The sequence below is a fragment of the Pempheris klunzingeri genome, chromosome 13, assembly GCF_042242105.1.
Source record: "Pempheris klunzingeri isolate RE-2024b chromosome 13, fPemKlu1.hap1, whole genome shotgun sequence".
Taxonomy (NCBI): Eukaryota; Metazoa; Chordata; class Actinopteri; order Acropomatiformes; family Pempheridae; genus Pempheris; species Pempheris klunzingeri.
Genome location: NC_092024.1, coordinates 20,528,894 through 20,548,526, shown reverse-complemented (window position 1 = coordinate 20,548,526; position 19,633 = coordinate 20,528,894). Strand labels below are relative to the sequence as shown.

Below are 19,633 nucleotides of genomic sequence, written 5' to 3'. Positions count from 1 at the left end.
AGGCTGTTTTCAGGGCCTGGAAATCCTGTTACTATATTAAATTCTCTGTATTCTCCATTTTCAAACACTTGGTGGCGCCAAATGCTTTTGCTTCAATTCATTTTCCTTTATTTAGTTATAAGAATAAACAGAATCAGTCACACCAGTGACTAATATTTACACAGCTACAAGGCAATGATAAAATAAAAGAGAAATGCATAAATAAACACAAGGTTGATTTTGATGGCAGACTTAAATTTTATTACTACTGGCATCATTTATTTGTTACAAATTCAAGAGACTGAAGATAAAATTCAGTTTCAGTTAGAATCAGCTTAAAGATGGGGTTGATTTACGATATTTATCTTTGTGAATATGCTTTTCTTTATTTTCTCAGCATCCCTTTGCTTCACACACACACACACACACACACACACACAGGTTACATGCCTTTTCCAGCCGCTCGCCGCGTCACAGGCTGATTACGTCCGACGGCAAAAACGCTTGGGTGGTCTCCGTCGCTTAGCAATCACTGTGTTCTCTTTGGGTTCTAGAACTTCATTTCTACGTGTAACGTAACGTAACGTAACGTAACGTAACGTAACGTAATTTTATGATGTTAGTTTATATAAGTTTTATCTTTGTTCCTTTGTTTTGTACATTATGTTCTGTGTATTTGTATTTATTTTATTTGTTTTACACTTTTGTTTGTTTCGTTTGTTTTTTGACAGAATAAAACCAAACCACACCCGCAAGAAACGTGTTTCATTGTTGTCAACCAGTTACAACACACGCTAAAGTCTGCAGTGGTGAAATATCATAAAGTACATTTACGCAAGTACTGCAAACAATACTAGCCTATTGAGGTACTTTCATTTACTTTTGAGGCCACTATGCTACTAAACTGATCTGACAGCTGTGGTGGGAAGTTACTTTTCAGGTAGAGACTACATCCAAAACATAAAATCTTATAAAATACACTGTTATAAAGCACCCAACAGCCTCTAAGGTGGTTCATTAGCCCTGCTAAATCGGATAAACAGCTAAATGCAACTTACACATGAGTGCATTGGTAGGTAATAATCCAATTAAATAAGAAAATATAGGGCATTATCTGCATAGAGAGCACTTCATTTTACAGTGTGGTACAGCAACTACTTATGCATGAGTTTTCAACACTTCTGTCCCGACTGATAACGGAACCCCAGACTGCATTATGGAAAATGATTGTACAGTGTTCTTCATCTTGACCTGAAATCCGATATGTTTTGACCGGATTTCTGGGACCCGTGTGGACAAACGACGGGGCTGAATGCTACATAGTAAACAAGTCTATCAGTCCCGCTTGGCTGCGTCACTGGAAATTTCCACCTAGACGAGACTGCAGAGAGGCTTCACAACAAACACTTCCAAAAGGCCTACATCAAGTTCGCAGGCCACGCCCACGGAACGAACCCATTTTTTTCCCCCAGTTCCTATTGGCTAACCCGAAGGTGTGTCGTCCATCCTGACGTCAGACGCTATATATGTATGGCTGGTAATAAAAGTTTATAATGCGCTATAAACGCTCAGTATCGCAGATAAACCTGAAAAGGAGACGTTTTGGCTCATGTGTAAAAGAAGGTGTGATCACCTCTGCCACTGATCTTAGCCCTACTGTTCCCCAGCTCATGAATATTAAGCAGATTCAGGAGACATAAGACCGGCCCCTTGCACCAACGCGGCCACATTCAGCATCCACCAGCGCAACATCTCCCTGAGCTTTCATCAGACTCATTTCAGACCCGACTGGGTTCGGTTTGACTCGGGCTCGGATCGATTCAGACTTTTGAAGAGAACGAGAAAATGGCTTTAAGGGGACAAACGCTCCGTCTGCTGAGAACTCAACTCAGCCACACATGGCAACAAAGCAGGGCGCAATCCGTGGCTGTGCTGGGCGCTCCTTTCTCAAGAGGACAGGTAAGAAAAGATTATGTGTGTGTGTGTGTGTGTGTGTGTGTGTGTGTGTGTGTGTGTGTGTGTGTGTGTGTGAGAACCAATTGTGACTTTAAATCACAATCACAGCTTCAGCGCTGACTTTACTCTTTTATGCTTATTTCCGGATAGAAAAGAAGAGGCGTGGAGCACGGTCCGAAGGTGATCAGAGATGCGGGGCTCATGGACAGGCTGTCCTGTTTAGGTAGGTGGGAGTGAGGCAGGAGGGAATAATGGAGCAGCCGGTGCCGCTGCGTTATGTAACAGTGGATGGGTGGAACCAGCAGGTTCCTCTAAGGCAGCATTTAGCTCAGATTTACCGGCTACTTCTGCTGCTCAGCCAGCTTGTTACATCACCGCAAGACAGTAAATATAAACATCCATGCTGCCTTTTCTTGGCACACATGCTGTGGGGAACATCACGATCCAGCCTCAACTCAGTCTCTCTCAGGATCAGTGCAGTGATGTTATTATAGGAGTTTTATAACAGATTATTAAATTTACATTATAGCCTCAAACTGGCCTGTTTTTGTTTCGTGCGTGTTTTTACAAGTAGTTTGATGTCAGAATAAAACCAAGAGCAGACAATGTGCAATGGTGGAAATCCCCTAGAAATGTTTTAATGAAAGTAGACTAATGGCGACCAGGCCTGCAAACTCTTGATAGAGCTCCATTCAGTCCCTGCGGTAAAAGCCACTAAGGCGATGCCATACAAGGGTATGAAGGCCATAAAGTAGCGCAGGACCAGGCGCATTAGAGGACACTGTGGTGCCTTCACTGCACGCACGGTCATTTCTTCCACTCATTCAGACAACCACATGTCTGGGTTAGTCATTCGTGCACATGCTGTGCAGGAAGAGGATGGCTGATTCATTTCCACTGTGTCGTCACTGCAGACAGACTCTCCCCTCATTGTAACAGCTCCTTTTTTTTATCATCCCCTTTTCTACGGAGACGCCCACTGTGTCTATGTAAGGGGACACCTCTGCTGGAAAGAATACCGTCTTTATTTTAGCTGTGGGGTCAGTGAGGGTGCATTGTTCTCCAAATTCCTTGTATGCGTGACAAAAGAGATTTACCAGAGAGAGCGGTGATGGGGCAGAGGAATGTAATGCTAAGATATCCTGCTGAAGCACATTTAAAAAAGCCACATAAGTATGATAAGGTCACTACAAAGTCAGGCTTCTTAAGTTTAGTTTTGACACCAAAGACACCAAAGATTACTAAGGTGCTTTAACACTCAAAAGTGAATGTTTAACTAATTCTGATTTTGGTGATTATTAATAATGGATGTGTTTTATATTTGATTAGGATCTTGACAAATGTCCACAACAAGTCAGCCTAAAGTGATCAAAACTATAAAAGATATACCTAGCAGTGTAGTGCAGGCAGGATTATTTTACAAGATGGTATGATTATATAATAAGTGAAGGGCAAATACCACAACCCATGAGGAAGTTACTATTTACTGGATGGCTCAGTCTGAAGCCAGGGGTGCCTGTTGCCTCCACAGCAGATTAAAACGAGGCTGCCACATGTATGATAAGATTGCTATAAATACACTACAGAGAATACCAAAGACTAAGCTTAAAGCTATTATCACTGTATCAGTTGACAGGAATACAAGGTCACTATAAACTGCTGAGTTAATCCTGATACCAATATAATCATCATAAAAACACACACACTAGACACTCGTACCTGATCCCGTGTTGTAGACAATTAAACAGAACCAGGAGGTTAACAGACGCGTAAGCCTAGCGTGACATCTGTTCATCAGCTGTAAACATCGCCTGTTGTGCAACAGGCGCCGCGGCCCTCCACATCCTCACACAGAGTATTTCTGCAGTATATGTTTTTAGGCATGGGAAATCTGGAACTACAATCATTACTCAAATTATTGGGATTATCACTATCCTAGATAGAAAACCATTAACTTCAAAATCAAAGGTTTGAGTTATGTCCCTTAGTCTGTTGAAGCTGAAGGCAAAGAGTTGGCAAGGAGTCGTCTCTCTGATGGCCTGATGTCAAATTGACAGCAGTGAAAAAAGATACAGCTGCCATGTCACTGGCTGAGGCCAACCCCTGAAACCAAACCCTAACTGAACGAAATACCACGTCATCTGGCAATCTTTACACTCTCAGGGTTCGTGTCAGTTATAAACTGCCTCAGCAAATGAAATCATACATATAATCAAACCAGTAATCATAGTGATTTAACAGCAGTGAATAGTACACTTACTGCTGCAGCTATAATCTTGCATTTCAATGTAAACAGAGGCAGAAGTCACAGCCAGTTGCTGCAATAACAGACTCTTTGGATTGTCCTGCAATAGATGCTCATGATTGCACCAAGACAAGGGCTATTCCTGTCCTCTCTCCAAAAGGTAATGAACCACATTGGTTTCCCTGAGATCAGCAGAGGAACACTACACTGCCATCAAGGCTCACATTTCTAGATGAACCCCCAATATGGTAGATCACATCACTTGTTTACCCCGCTGTCCATGCCCTAAACTAAGTGGAAATTTTTCGCTCTTTACTTCTGTAGCCACCTAGCACAGGGCAAACTGCAGTGACTGAAACCTGAGCTGATGAGGGAAATGGAACAAGTGAAAAGTGCTCTGTCACTAAAGTTCCACTGGCATTGAATAACTCGGCTTCCACAGGCTGCAAGGTAGACAGATGCATGTGAAGTCATGCAACAGAAGCTAAAGATTATGTGGGTTTTTCAACTTAAACAGGAACCTGCAGTCTTCAGTGAACCAGTGTTTCTCCAAAACAGACAACGGGGCCGTGTTCAAATAATTACAGAGATTATCCAGAACCAACAGACTGCAGGTTCCCTCAATGCAACAGCCAGTGTGTGTCTGTGTCCTGGTGTAAACTCTGTTCTCAGTCAGTCAGCCAGCCTCACCAAGAGAGTGACTCAGCCAAATTCCTTAAATGCTTAAAGTTCTTGAATTGATGGCAGCCTCTTGTCTTGTTCTTGGGTTCCTCAGACTACACAGTCCACGACTTCGGCGACCTCAGCTTCCACCACCTTGAGAAGGACGAACCGTACATGGATGTAAAGTTTCCCCGCACTGTCGGTGCAGCAAATAAGATGCTATCTGGCGCAGTGAGCAGAGCTGTCGGTGCTGGGCACACCCTCGTCATGCTGGGAGGTGATCACAGGTAATTATCTCATAATGTGGACTGTATGTGCCTTGAAATCATGCAGTAGAATAAGTCTAAACACTGCTGTATCTCATCATAACTCCCCTGGAAATATACTCTGTCCATGAATTCCGCTGATATAAACACCAGATATTTATAAGCTGTTCCTCTCCTTTCATAGCCTTGCTATTGGATCAGTGGCGGGCCATGCCCAGCAGTGTCCTGACCTGTGTCTCATCTGGGTCGATGCTCATGCAGATGTAAATACGCCCATGACGTCTCCATCAGGAAATCTCCACGGGCAGCCTGTGGCGTTCATGCTCAAAGAGCTGCAAGACAAGGTGAGGAGAAACATTAACGAAGTGTAGACAGGATCACTTACATTTCAGCGACTTTGTGGCAGCGAAAAGCTCACAGAACTCGACAGTGTTTTTTTCAGTGAATTATTATCACTGAGCTAAAAGGTGGTGCTACGGCACAAGAATTTAACATTTGAACATGCACATACATCTTCAGAATCATATAGTTTGATTTCATTGATTCAGAAGCTACAGTTTAGTAATGTAGGAACTCCTAGCAATACCTAACAATCAGTCGTGACTGTCACACTGACAGAGCTTCCTTATATGAAAACATGGACAGATTATGAGACAATGGGCCCCTGGGCACATGTTAAGGGCCCCAACTCCTCCTGCACAGACCAAAAGAGATGCAAAACCTTTTGGTACTGTAGTTCCAGGATGCTGTGCAGCTGTAATTTGAAGGGCAAAAAATAAACAAACACAAACATTGGATTGGATTTGGTCGGCAGATACTTAACATTAAGATACACTGATCAGGATCAGGAGCAAATAACGTGCTTGGGACACTTTTAACAGAGCTCTGTGACTTTCTAACAAGAAAAGTTAAGAGCCGCAAGCATCTGTGCAGTAATCCAAACACTGGTCCATAAACAGGTTCTGGAACAACCAGTAATGTTAGTTTTGAAAGACCTTTCTGTCTTTTACTTGAAATGCTTTTAGGAGGCCGGTTATGAAGTTTAGAGTCACCTGTAATTCTAGTGGACAGTTACTTCCCATATTTGTTTGTAATATGAATGGAGAATTTCTGTTCTTTTTAAAATCTGGTTTGCCTGGTGACCTTTGTGGTAATTGTCAGATATCACCCACTGTTGGAAGTGTTTTTCCATCCTTACATACACATATCCACATTACACCATCTCTACTTGTCCACCACAGATGCCAGATATCCCAGGGTTCTCCTGGACAAAGCCGTTCCTCTCCTCGAGGGACCTGGTGTACATTGGACTGCGGGACGTTGACCCCGGAGAGCAGTATGTACATACTATCACTTTTAAACCTTTAACCGTACCATGGCTGATGATGTGAAGTTAATGTTCCAACATGTAGGTACTGTGAAGATAGTTCTTGATGTTTTTGGTTATGTTTTCTTACAGCCACATCCTGAAGAACTTGGGTATCCAGTACTTCACCATGAGGGATATCGACAGACTAGGCATCCAAAGGGTCATGGAAGTCACTCTTGATCATCTTCTGGCAAGGTGTGTTTAACAGATGAATATACACACTTAGTGTCACACATTTTAACATGATTGTATGACTCTTTTTAAGGTTTTATAAACTGAATGTTTACTAAAAATTCATTTGTTTTGCTTGTTTACTAAAACCATGTGACTGCCCACGTCTGAGTTGAAGTGAAACTTAAATTCACACTTTAATCCTCTCACCATCTCGAACAGAAAACAGCGGCCGATTCACTTGAGCTTTGACATCGATGCGTTCGACCCGTCTCTGGCTCCAGCCACAGGAACACCAGTGAACGGAGGTTTGACCTACAGGGAGGGAATCTACGTCACAGAGGAAATCCATAACACAGGTACAGATAATCACAAATATGGGCGCGGTAGTCTATATTGAGAACTTCATGCTGCTTTTCTGTCCTTAAAAGGGTTTTATTGTCAGGTTCCTAACTTGTGGATTCGTTGACATGCAGGTCTGCTGTCGGTCATGGACCTGGTAGAAGTAAACCCCGTGCTGGGGGCCAGCCCTGAAGCCGTGGAGGCCACCGCCTCTTTAGCGGTTGACGTCATTGCGTCGTCTCTGGGACAGACGAGGGAAGGCGCTCCAGCAGTCATCGACGAGATCCCTCCTGTGAAGGACGACACAGAGCAGCTCCGCCTCTGAGAGCACGAGGCAAAACTATGAACTTTAAAAAAACATCATCCCTGAGCATTCCGCAGTTTTGAATTCAAGACTGCAAAGACTGAAATTTTGAAGTTTCTGTTCTCATCTCTTTGCTGTTTAGTGTTTGTTTAATGCTAAAACTAAAATCATGTCTGAAGTCGTGAAGCTGTTGAAGGACTTTACAGATTTGAGGAGAAAAGTTCACATTAATAATTATGACACAAAAGCTTTTGACATAATTGAGAAACCACTATGCTTATTTATGGGACAACAATTAATTTCAACAGCAATACTAACTTATTTTGCTCCCGTATGTAATAAGCGTTAGAGCCACATATTTATTATGAGTTTGACTTAGTTTGAAGTCCACAGTACAATGTGGACTCTCAGAACTGTTTTGTGGCTTTGCCAGTTACTAAAAACTAGTAATGATGTGTTTGCACTTTTGGACCAGCTGTGGTTACTGGATTTTCTTTAGAGTTTACTTTTGTATTTTCACAATGAAACTACTGGTACATGTACTAGAATTACAGTGTGTTTTAAGACTTACTGAGTACATCAGTATTAATTGGCTTGAAAACTGTTAATGTCCACCTTTGATTCAAATGCTGGCAAAAAACAAATTGCAAAATTCAGCTTGAACTGATGTATTGCTGTTTGACTTGATGTGGCCACTAAATGACCTTTGTCCTGTAACAGAGTTTATATTTTGGTCTTCCATAAATGTGATTACATTTTTGATCATATGTACAGGTGTCTTTATAGTTTGTTTCATCATCTTCTCAGGGTGTATAACTTCTACCACTTACCACCAAAACTGCTATTTTAACAAGAAAATTTTGACCTGATGGTCATTAGGTTGTTAGGGTCCATCCTCTGGGGACCATGGATGTCGGTACAAAATTTCAATTGTTGAGATATTTCAGTCTGAACCAAAGTGTCACTGCTAGCATGACTGAAAGAAATGTGCAGGTACTTGAAAGTCAAATGTTTGGACATTTATACAAGTTGTTATCAGTGTTGGATGCATCATATATTAATGATTAGTAGCAATTTAAAAATACAGCATAATTGACATGCTGTTACACAGCCTTAGTGTTTCCCCTTAGTACTCTGTAGCAGCAAACGTTAAAAGGGAATGAGGAGGTGACATTTCAGAACATTCAAATATTTTATTGTAACCCGACCCGAACTCTCCACCTCAGAGCAGGTTTGAGAAAGTCACCAAACATGTTTTGTACTTGGCATCACACCACAAAGGCATGATATCTGTGGGGAAGAAAAACTTTGTGACAGATGTCACACTTCAAGAATACACACTAAACTCACTGATTATTTGAGAATTAATTCCATAGTAGCAGATGCTGTTTACCCAACATTAACCTGACCTGCTGTGCGGAGCTTCAGCCTGGTAGAAAGTTTGGTGATATCAGCAACAACGGATGTTTTTTTTCCTTTTTAAACTTACGTCTGATTGGCTGTAGACAGAAAATATCAGATAAAATCCAAACGGAGGTTAAAGAGTTAAAGATTGTTATGATGAAAAGCAGCAGTGAAGCCTATTTGTAACAGTGATTTTTGTATTATAAAGGGCTTAGAACAACATTAGTAAGAGACTTTCCACCCATTTTTCACATTCATACCTCTGGCAAATTTGGCCTCAGGTCTCAGTACTCAGAATTGGAAAAATGAGCTCAATACAACTATTTGGACACTGGTCATGATGACAAGACAGAGACAGATTCAACTGGTGTCATTTCATCACATACAGTTGTTAATTATTGTAAAGATAATCACACAATACAATTGTTTTCAGGATTAACAAGAAAGAATTGAGATCAGAAAATCCATAAACGTTTCAGACCTGTCATCAGTAACGTTTCATGGATACTGTGACCAGAGGGCACAGACTGTACTCAGGCTTGGATAAATCCGTACAGTGAATAATCTCTGGGGTCTGTAGCAGCCAGCAAGTCCAGAAAATCCTCCCACGGGGCATCATTGGCATTAACAGTCTGATAAAATAGTGCAATTCTCAGTTCACAGCTTGATGGAGTTTGGTCCATTAACAGGCTCAAAATTCTTGTCAAATGAACTTCGTCTGCCCATGGACAGAATCCCTCCCAGTGAAAGTTCATATCAAGATTGATCCATCTCACTGTTCTTATTTGCACTTACAGAAACAGTTGCTGAATACAGCAGAAGAACATTATTGCTACTCAGTCAGTGGAGACAGATGCAGGGAGTCTGGGTTTGCCGTGGATCCAGAGCTTAGACTGTTTTCAGATGGTAAAAGTTCGCTCACCGGAAGAACTTCAGATAAATCACAGCACCTAAAATAGCCAACTCCATTAAGATGATGACACCTAACAGCAACTTGTTCGTCATCAGCCTACAAGAGAAAAAAGGAAAGTTAATTTCCAACAAAAATGACAAACATTTGCTGGTTCCAGCTTCTAAGATGTGAGGATTTGATGCTTTTCTTTGTTATGCATGATAGTAAATTGAATATCTTTAGGTTTTGGACTGTTGATCAAGTAATTTAAGAAATTACCAACTACTTGGTCTTTTTCACAATATTCTGACATTTTATGGACTAAACTATTGAGGTTAATTGAGAAAATAATCACCAGATCAACCAATAATAAAAAATATGTCATTAATAAAAGCATTAATTAGCCAATCAGAATTTCTTATTCATGAAATCCATGTTGTTGTGTAGTGAAGGCGTGCAATAAACAATAAAGTATACTAACATACAAGCTGCAGAGACCTCACATTCAATGAAAGGCACACTCAAATACATTCATTTAGCATTCAATAGTGCAACAATAAAAAAAGAAGAGGCTCAATCAAATGTTTCATTATATTTGTTAAAATGTTAAACGCTAAATTTATAACCTCTTCACTTACCGCCGTGACATGGCACGAAGAATTTTTCTACTTCGACTGAGGTTCTCTCCAGTGTTCACCAACTACAAAATAGACAGGAAAGAACAGATTTAACAAAACCTGGTCTGACAAGTATCGACGTAATCCAACAAATATAAATGACACCGACCCCAGGCTGAACTGTACCACCTGTATTTGCTCCTAAACTAAGTGTAACTAATGGACTGTATTCTGAAAATCTATAAAATGTAAGAAACTGAATCAAGTGACTAAAATGTCCAACATACAGTATCAACCCTATCTATCCACAATCCCATCCCACAGTCACATCCTAGCATTTCACAGCTCACTCTGTTTCTGGTGCGGTCGAGCTGTTCCCGCTGCTCTCCCAGCTCCTCGATGATATCTGTGCCGATCTGCTCCGTCTCATTGGCGATGCGTTGACTCCGTTCAATACTCTGGCTGGCATTGTTCAGAGCCTCTGTGCCCTGGAGCAGCAAGGCTCTCTGGGACTGCAGGTGTGTCTGCAGAGGTGGGTAAAAAAGGCAGAGCCAACCAAGGTTAATGAACAATAAACGTGACAGAAGAGCATGAAAAGAATATTTCTAAGAGAGAACAAACCCATTCTCACTTCGTGTGTTCTGTTTGGTTTGTTGATTCCAGGATTATTTCACAGTAAAATTTCCATCTAATTTCCATATTTTCCTAAAACTACTTCATGTCCTTTTACATAATTTTTTCATTTCATGCATTCATCCAGAATTTGTTTTTACAAAAAGCAGAAAAGATACTAACCTTTTTGCTTTCCATCTGTAAGACTGACAACCAAAACTATAATTTCCCACTGACATTTTTGATAGCTGAAACATTTCCTGCTTTAAAATTTCCTGGAAATGTCTCTGCATGGTGCCACATTGTACAAGCAGCCACTCATTACAGGAATTGAAAAAAAAAAAGCTGTACAATCCAGAAATACAAAAGTTTTTTGTATGCTATTATTCCATAGCTTTTTACATAAGATATTCATACAATATTGCAATTAACAATCGTACAGACATGTAAGGGGACTTGGTCCTATAATTATTGTAATGACATGACACCACACGCCAGCAGCATTTATAACACGGCCTCACACTCACACTCTGTTGATTTTGCGATGAATAGATGCTGTGATGACTTCCTTCCCCTGGATGGGAAGACGACCCAAAGCCAGGAGCAGAGTTTTTCATGTCCCTCTGCAGCTTCCCCAGATCCCGGCGGTACAGGCGCAGCTTTGTATTCATAGCACTTCGGTGGGAGGAGGGGGCAGAACGCAGCTCTTCCTCCATTCCCTGCAACTGGAGACATATAAGAAAATGTGTAATTTCAGAGAAAAACGTTATATCTTTTCTTATAAAGTGCCCATGAACACATTAAAATTAATGCGCTGAGTGCTGATGGAGCAACTACTAGATTGGGTGACGTTATGGTGACATCTGGACGTACAAAGCTCTAATGGTCAAATCACGTTTAAGGTATTTCCAAAGAGCCAAATGGGAAGAAAGACAAGAAACAGAAGTCATCACAACTCAATCTTCTCTTAATCCCTCCATGTAAAAAGCAGAAACAGGGCAGTTGCACACTAGTTTCTCACTAGTTTTAATACCAGGAGTCTGAAGCACTTTTACTCAAATACTGAGGAACTACTCTTATGGACTTTACTTTACTTGAGTATTTACATTTGAAGCTACTTTATACATAAAGTACTTTTTACTCTAAAACATTAGTCTATAACTCTTGAGTATATTTACTTTGCAGAACTAAGTAGAATTAAGTTTAACATATAAAATATGTTTCAGTATATAAAAGATGATACATAAATCTACCCACAGCATATGAAGTAAAATCAGATAAACCATCATTTGTTGAAGTGTTTTAATTTTTCTAATAATTTAACCTTTTGAAACCGTTACATAGGTGTAAATTCAACAGCTTCGAGAAACTGCAGCCTTCAAACTATTTTAAAAAACCATAAGTAGGATTTATTGCTGCTTATTTGACTGCATTAGTTTGAACCTAATACACACACAACTAAATGAACAGGACAATCTGCAGTCTGCAGATTACATTATTCCCTCTGTTTACTTGTTGATTGTATTGAGTACGTTCTCTTAGGCATTGACGAACTAACTTCTTTTAGGCTTTTACTAGTAATGGAATATTTTTACATTGAGGTATTGCCACTGTTTAAAACAAAGATGAATATGTCCAACAATATATATAACACACACAGAAGGTAGGTCATGTTCATGAGTTTGTAATAATATGTCCACATTTTAGTATTCAAACTCTTCTGTGTTTGTTATGTTTTCTTAAGGTAAAAATACAGTGATCTCTAGTTTGGATCTCTAAATTGGGTTGTCCTCATTTAAATGTTCATTTGTATTAAATAGATAAACACAATAAAAACAGCAGATATTACTTGTGGTTTTGCAAACCTATGTGGAAGTGCATTTGTCCAGAGGTACTAGTACCAGTTCTCCCAATCCTCCATATATTAGCTGTTAAGATGAGGCTGTTTAACTTTATTCTTTGAGTCTTGACGAAGAGCTTGTGGTGAAATCAGAAAAAACTACTCTGCTGTTTAAACTAGTTAGAATAAATAGGGCGAAGCAAAACAAACAAAAGGGCACAACCAGGAGAGCAGCTCACCACTTCCTCAGCCTCCCCCTGCCTCTCATCGAAGTCTCTCACCAACCTCTTCCTCTCCTCTGCGGATACAACACAAGTTCTGGTTTTACTACACAGAAAACCCCCTCTGAAGACTTTGCTGAGGTTACACAGTCGGCATTAGCTGGTATCACAACAATATGAACTGTTTACCTCCGTGACATCCCACAGCTCTCTCTGGCATTAGCTTGAGCTCGTCGTACAGCGATCTGTAGATTTCGTGCAACTTCTCGAATTCCTCCGACGACATTTTGCTTTAATTGCAGCTCAGCCGCCTTTTCTTGAGAAACCACTACGTATTTTGCTGTAAAACTACAACGCTAATTACAGCCACAGCTGTAAATTAATCTGGTAGTTCTGCTTTAATGATAATCAGATCCCCGGGACTTTTCCGCATGATGGTCCTCGTGATCCGGTGCCTGAAACTCCAGATCAAAAAAAATCAAACAGCCATGTTTAGGATCTTTTTTCAAATACAAAATAAGACGGACTAGATGTTACATCCCCTACAAGAATTTAATTTACAACAATAATGCTAAATCTTGTTGAAAACGACTTTAAAAAGGACCCGGATAACAATTGTATTCAGGCACTGCTCAGACAGCTTCCACTATGCCTTCTGGGAAATGACGTTTTAAACACCACAGCTACTACTTACTGAACAAATAACGCTACAACAATCAATTTTAGTTATTCATTTCATTCTAAGTGGAAATTTATTTTTAACACATTGAATTTAGGCTACTTTATTTAATTGAATTTACCAATTTATGCAATAATGCATTTCCTTTTTTGCTTTTTTCGCGGGCGTTTTTATTGTTCTTGATGTACTAATTTGTTATCATTCCTAAAGGTATTTGTATAAAATACTTTTAGGAACAAATATGAAATCTGCCTATATTAGCCACTCTGATATAAATAGTCTGATTGCCTAAATGTGTTTATTTCCTGTTTACCATAGACTAGAATAAATACATACAATACAATGATCATAATGCTAATTTAGTGTTTTTACACACCAGTAAACAAACCGGTAACTGAGACATACAGTGTCAACATGAAATTGTATCTGCTTAATATAAACTACCGAAGATGCCAACTAATGTTTGGTCATGCTGTAAAAAAAAAAAACTACAAATCCCATGATTCCGTTCGCGGTGTATCTTTCACCCCCTCTACGCTCTGCACCCCTTTAAGCGTTGACATCAGCTGTTCTGCCTACAAGAGCAGTGGCATCCTGCTGGAGGAGACAGGAAAGCGTAGATCCGTGGTATGATGTTGCTTTTACTAATTATCGCAGGCCTCGGAGTGGTGACGCTACTGGTGCTTTTATTTAGACCACAAATAAGGTAAGCAGCAATTAACACGCTCATTTAATCCTCCCATAAACGCACGGGTTAACACATCACGGCTGGGTTGTTACTTGGTTGACAGGGCATTACAATGCACTGATGCAGTTATTATAACGATGAGGATCATTTACATTAGAAAACACACACACACACACACACACACACACACACACACACTGTCCGCCCACTAAACCCAGCTGATCGTCATTTTAGAGGTTTATTCTTTACCACCACCTCTTATTTAACTCGACGCTGACTGGTTTTCCAAGCAGGAAAATCAATGAAACAGAAATGATGGAGCTGTGGGAGTTTCAGCCCAGAGATGAACCGGGAGTCCTCCATCGGAGCAGCTCGGGCCTATCAGGAGGCTGAGCGTAGGAGGAGTTATATCTGTGTGCATTACTCCAGCAGAGCTATTGGTTACAGGCCGGCTCTGCTCAGTGGCGTGGGTCGTGTGACTTGACGCTCTGTGCTCTTCATTATCCAAGTTTCTCTATGAATAATTAAGCCAGGCGGTCCATATGTCCAACCCCAAGGAGGACATAGATTGTGCTGACTGCAGTGGGGGCCACTAGTCATCCAGATGGACCTGTCTGCTGGTGGGTCAGTGTTTCTGGTACTAACCAGAGCTCATTGTGTATCGCTAGAAAATATGCATCAGGAGGAGTGTGCAAGTCCACAGCTCATGTGGAAGGGAAGACAGTCCTCATCACTGGAGCCAACACTGGGATTGGGAAGGAGACTGCCCTGGACCTGGTGGCGCGAGGTGACTTTTTTTTGTGCACCCACACTTTACCCATGGACACAAGAGAAAACAGTAGTTTCCTCTGTAGATTCTACACAATAAGACTAAAATCAGTACATTTGATGAATATTTTATGTCCTATATCATAATATATCCACATTTTGAGCCACAGACCCTAAACCCTGATACAAATATTGGAGTTTATGGTCTTTGGTTGACGTTGCCATGTTTTAACAGTGATGCTTTGCCTGAGGGATGACGTAAACACTGTGAGCCTGAAAGCAGAGCAGCAGCATCGTCTGTCCTGTCCTCTATGGATTCACAAAGCTTCTGTTTTGTTCATAGTGTAGCTGCTGCTTATTTTCCACCCCACAGGGGCTCGGGTGATCATGGCGTGCCGAGATGTGGAGAAAGGAGAGGAGGCTGCGGCCAGTATACGAGCCGTGTATCCCAAAGCACAAGTGGAGGTTCGAGAGCTCGACCTGGCGGACACCTGCTCTATACGAGCCTTTGCACAGAAATTCCTGAGAGGTGAGCACAGAGTTGATCCCCACGTCTACATTCAAGGCCCTGCTGTGTGTTCATTTAACAGGTATCACAGCTGCCGTGTTTGTTTTTTTCTGACGCTCTCCTCCTCAGAGGTCGACCAGCTTCACGTCCTCATCAACAACGCCGGAGTGATGATGTGCCCTTACACAAAAACAGTTGACGGCTTTGAGATGCATATCGGAGTCAATCACTTGGGTAAGACTGAGCTGAAATTTACCCTTTAATAAACTTTAAACAGAACTGAAAACCTGACAGACTAACTCGTTGTTTCATCTATCGTGTCAAAACATTTCAGGCACAATGAGTCGCCTAAGCAAGCAAAAATGACTGATGTTAAGGCTTCTGATCCTAACATTTTATTACATACAAGAACAGACTGTAAATGAGTTGGGAGCATTAAAGTAATTCAGCCTATTGTTTTAGATATACATTTCATGATCATAATTGTGGGGTTTCATTTGTACTCAACTTGTTTTTGGATCCTGACAGTTTTCAAAAGTTTTTTTTTTTTTAAATTGTGAGTAAAATGTGTGTTGACATTGTCTGATAGCATTAAGACGTCATTGTTAATAACAAATACCTAATATGTTAGTCATAGTTGTCTTTCACGTCTATCTAACAAAAAGATCTATAATAACATCCTTTATAACAATGTATTGATTTATCTGGTGAGACCAAAGGAGAATTTCTGGCCTCAGCTGGATAAATTAGTTGTATTTTATTTTATGCTATTCTAATTTAATGGAAAATGTGGAAATACAATTTTAGGTATAAAATACAAGGGAAAATTGGTTGAGTACTGTTTCTGCTTCATTAATTCTTTGCTGAAGACATCTCTTCCTCATCCAGAAAATACTGTAGGAAATAAATGTAAGTCTTGTATTTACAGTCGGTTTAATAGAAACACAGACTCTGTGTGTTCAGCACTGACTGTACACATTTCTTACTCCTGCCAGGGCACTTCCTGTTGACATACCTCCTGATCGGGCAGCTGAAGCGCAGCGCGCCAGCCCGAATCGTGGTGGTCTCATCTCTGGCACACAACTTCGGCTGGATCCGTTTCCACGACCTTCACAGCCAGGGAAGCTACAACAGCGGATTAGCGTACTGCCAGAGCAAACTGGCGAATGTGCTTTTCGCCAGAGAGTTGGCCCGTAGACTCAAAGGTACACAAACACACACGACAACAAACGAACAAAACACGGGAGAATGGACAGATGAGCTGCTCTGCTCTGGCAAACAGAGAGAGGATTAGGGATGATTTGTGCCAAGAGAAGGACTGAGACCAACAACAACTTTAACCAGCCTTTTCTGTTGTAATGTTGCCGTTTCAAGAGCATGTAAGTGCACAAAAGTTTAACATCATGCAAGTAAACCAAGGACTCCGGTCAAAAATTAGGCACTAATCATTATTTGCTCAGCATGTTTGTCTAAATGGATGGTGCATCTTCTACTTTCAGCATTTTGTAAGTTAAAGTCTTTAGCTACAGGATAGTAAAATGTTAAATTCCACAGAGTAACACTTTTATTTTTTACCTAAAATGATAATCTATGAGACTTGAGCTCAGTTTTGGGCGATTTGTAATAAGCATCATTATATTCCCATAATCAGTCTGATGTTGTGAATAATCATCAATTATCATCCATAGTGACGTAGGTCTGCTGTCCTCACAGGCACCAATGTGACAGTGAACTCAGTCCACCCGGGGACGGTGAACTCTGACCTGACCAGACACTCGACTCTCATGATGATATTTTTCACCATTTTCTCCATGTTCCTAAAAACGCCACGCGAGGGGGCACAGACCAGCATCTACTGTGCTGTGGCAGAGGAACTGCACTCAATCTCTGGGAAACACTTCAGGTAGGCGACAACAAGCTAGAAAGCTAGAAAGACGTGGGCACCTGAAACTGGTGCTGGATGCAAATTCCCCATTTGCTGCTCTCAAAGGGAATTATTAAACGTTACATTTAAACAGCTGAAGGGCATCAAGTCTGAATGCTCAGTTTTAGAAGAACTGAACAGTCTGTCGGCTTTGCTCTCACCTTTGACACCTTTATATTACCAGGAGCTGCTGCAAATGAGGAAAAAACAATGGTGGATTCAGGAAGTTTTCAGTGGGTGGGGACGGCTGAAGGGCTAGAGGAGGTCACATGACATGACAACAGAGCATTTTCACTCACAATCACAGTTTGAAACCTTTCATATAGGAGGCGTCTATACAAATGAAAACATTCATTTTCATCCCCCCTTGTTTTGTTTAGCATCATGTATTAAGGGCATTAAGAATCAATGTGAGAGTGACAGCTACGTTCTGGAAATGAAAAAAGGCTAACAGTCCTGAGAGTTGACTGCAGCAGTGCATTTTACCATGATGTTGCTCTTTTACAAGCTCATCTAGCCCTTCACTTTCCTCATTTTCAAGGGCAGCGTTTGTCAAATCAAATACGCGTCCTCAAGAGCTCAAACATGTAAAAGCAGTTCCTCATTTCTGCACATCTGCCCTTCCCGGAGTGTCGACACATAAAATAAATGATGATAATAAACATTACCATCATGTGCAAGGTCAGAGAGAAATGAGAGCACTGCGCCGAGAGTGATGACTCACACCATCATTAGCTCCTGTGTAATGATCTCTCCCCCTCCTTTCATTTCAGTGACTGCGCCCCTGCCTTCGTAGCCCCACAGGGCAGAAGTGAGGAGACAGCGAGGAGACTGTGGGACGTCAGCTGTGACTTTCTTGGTATCGAGTGGGACTAATTCAACTTTTAACCTCCATCTATCTCAGTTCTAAAAGGAGTCCTTATTCTTTCTGTTCTCATTCATTTCATTTGTTTCATTATGGTTTTAATGTTCTGTACATTGACCTTTTCTTACCTATAATAAGCAGTCAGGTAAAACTGTAAGAGGTACTATAATGTGAAGTTGCTTTTTTGTGTAATAATGCAGTAATTACATTATAATAACTTGAGTATTTTGGTGCTCCGCGACAGCTTTTCAAACCAAAACCACTCAATTGTATTATCATGTAACCACAAATAACTTTTTGACTCTATATTTTTGTGACACAATGTGAATACAGTGTAGGCAAAAAAGCAACTTGATGTATTGCAATGCTGTAGGATACTGTGAAGGGTCAAGCCAGGGTAAATGACCAGCATCTTTATCAAATATTTAGTTTCTTGATTTCTCCCAAATTTGCAGCTAAATTGCTTGACTTTTGTGCCAGCATTTCTTAACTATTGCAGGGGTTCTTATAGCGTTTCCAGGTTGATAAAACAATGACTAAACTATCAAAGATCAGCGTCAGTCTGAGCCATGATTACCGCTTGAATTGCATAAATGTATTTTGTGATAATTGTAGTAAATGTAGATTATAAGACTTTTTTTCTATTTTAACCAAATCAGATTTAGGATCACGTCATTGCGATATTTGCAAAGAATTTTTCCCATCTGCATTGCCAAAAACTGAACATTCCTGGAGGAACTACCGTTTTACATTTCTAAGGATCTTCCAACTCATGTTTCCCCTCTCAGCATTCAAGGTTGCCAAGAGTTTACATTCTGTGTTTTATACAAGTGAAACATGCCTTTTACTACACTTACATCCATGTTAAGAGTTGAATGTTTACATTTGATGTAAATAAACAGAAATATTACTATAAGGGTGCTTGTATGACTCCTTCTTGTCAAAATGTCATCAGCAAAGTAGGATTAGTGCAAAAAAAAAGAAGAGAGAAATGGGTCATTAAGACACAAAGAACTGCTCAGGACAATGGAAAGAAAGGTTTGACATTTTTGGAAGTAAGCTTATTCACTTTTATTGCCAAGAGTAAATATTGTCAGCACTTTTCATGTCTGTATGCTAAATATGAAGCTAAAGCTAACAGCTGGCTAAGTTCACTTGGTATAAGGTAGCTTCTTATTTAGCTATTCTATTCTATTCTACTCTGCTAACCAAAGAGCTGTATCAATGGTCTCACCAAGCTAATTAGCAGGATAGAGAATAATCATGTTTCCCAAAATGTCAAACTTCTCTTTTCCCGTAAGAAGCTGGTCTGCATTAAGT

At 40.6% G+C, this 19,633-nt stretch overlaps 3 protein-coding genes across 3 annotated transcripts; 2 read left to right on the top strand and 1 right to left on the bottom strand.

The window, feature by feature from the left end:
* The first annotated feature begins 1,701 nt into the window (after window positions 1-1,701).
* Window positions 1,702-8,062, top strand: arg2 (arginase 2). Its single transcript, XM_070841841.1, has 8 exons — window positions 1,702-1,938; window positions 2,086-2,158; window positions 4,956-5,130; window positions 5,294-5,453; window positions 6,351-6,445; window positions 6,569-6,673; window positions 6,872-7,008; window positions 7,126-8,062. The coding sequence occupies exons 1-8, from the start codon at window positions 1,825-1,827 to the stop codon at window positions 7,314-7,316; spliced, it is 1,050 nt and encodes a 349-aa protein (XP_070697942.1). The 5' UTR covers window positions 1,702-1,824; the 3' UTR covers window positions 7,317-8,062.
* A 412-nt stretch (window positions 8,063-8,474) lies between these two features.
* vti1b (vesicle transport through interaction with t-SNAREs 1B) lies at window positions 8,475-13,225 on the bottom strand. The gene is made up of 6 exons (XM_070842443.1): window positions 13,071-13,225; window positions 12,900-12,958; window positions 11,348-11,545; window positions 10,559-10,732; window positions 10,230-10,291; window positions 8,475-9,708 (listed from the first exon to the last, which is right to left on the bottom strand). The coding sequence occupies exons 1-6, from the start codon at window positions 13,165-13,167 to the stop codon at window positions 9,618-9,620; spliced, it is 681 nt and encodes a 226-aa protein (XP_070698544.1). The 5' UTR covers window positions 13,168-13,225; the 3' UTR covers window positions 8,475-9,617.
* Window positions 13,226-14,156: 931 nt separating this feature from the next.
* On the top strand, window positions 14,157-19,189 carry rdh12 (retinol dehydrogenase 12). The gene is made up of 7 exons (XM_070841879.1): window positions 14,157-14,266; window positions 14,917-15,035; window positions 15,390-15,545; window positions 15,654-15,758; window positions 16,520-16,729; window positions 17,238-17,427; window positions 18,222-19,189. Exons 1-7 carry the CDS (start codon window positions 14,190-14,192, stop codon window positions 18,322-18,324), a joined length of 960 nt encoding a protein of 319 aa, XP_070697980.1. The 5' UTR covers window positions 14,157-14,189; the 3' UTR covers window positions 18,325-19,189.
* The last annotated feature ends 444 nt before the right edge of the window (window positions 19,190-19,633 follow it).

Bases quoted from the DNA above. Each gene is read 5' to 3' on its own strand.
- rdh12 (XM_070841879.1), top strand. From the start codon at position 14,190: ATGATGTTGCTTTTACTAATTATCGCAGGCCTCGGAGTGGTGACGCTA. The intron at 15,036-15,389 runs GTGACTTTTTTT...TCCACCCCACAG, and splicing joins CCTGGACCTGGTGGCGCGAG to GGGCTCGGGTGATCATGGCG. The intron at 15,546-15,653 runs GTGAGCACAGAG...TCTCCTCCTCAG, and splicing joins TGCACAGAAATTCCTGAGAG to AGGTCGACCAGCTTCACGTC.
- vti1b (XM_070842443.1), bottom strand. From the start codon at position 13,167: ATGTCGTCGGAGGAATTCGAGAAGTTGCACGAAATCTACAGATCGCTG. The intron at 10,733-11,347 runs GTGAGTGTGAGG...CCACCTCTGCAG, and splicing joins CATCGCAAAATCAACAGAGT to ACACACCTGCAGTCCCAGAG. The intron at 10,292-10,558 runs GTGAGCTGTGAA...TCTATTTTGTAG, and splicing joins TCGACCGCACCAGAAACAGA to TTGGTGAACACTGGAGAGAA.
- arg2 (XM_070841841.1), top strand. From the start codon at position 1,825: ATGGCTTTAAGGGGACAAACGCTCCGTCTGCTGAGAACTCAACTCAGC. The intron at 5,454-6,350 runs GTGAGGAGAAAC...TGTCCACCACAG, and splicing joins TCAAAGAGCTGCAAGACAAG to ATGCCAGATATCCCAGGGTT. The intron at 6,446-6,568 runs GTATGTACATAC...GTTTTCTTACAG, and splicing joins GACGTTGACCCCGGAGAGCA to CCACATCCTGAAGAACTTGG.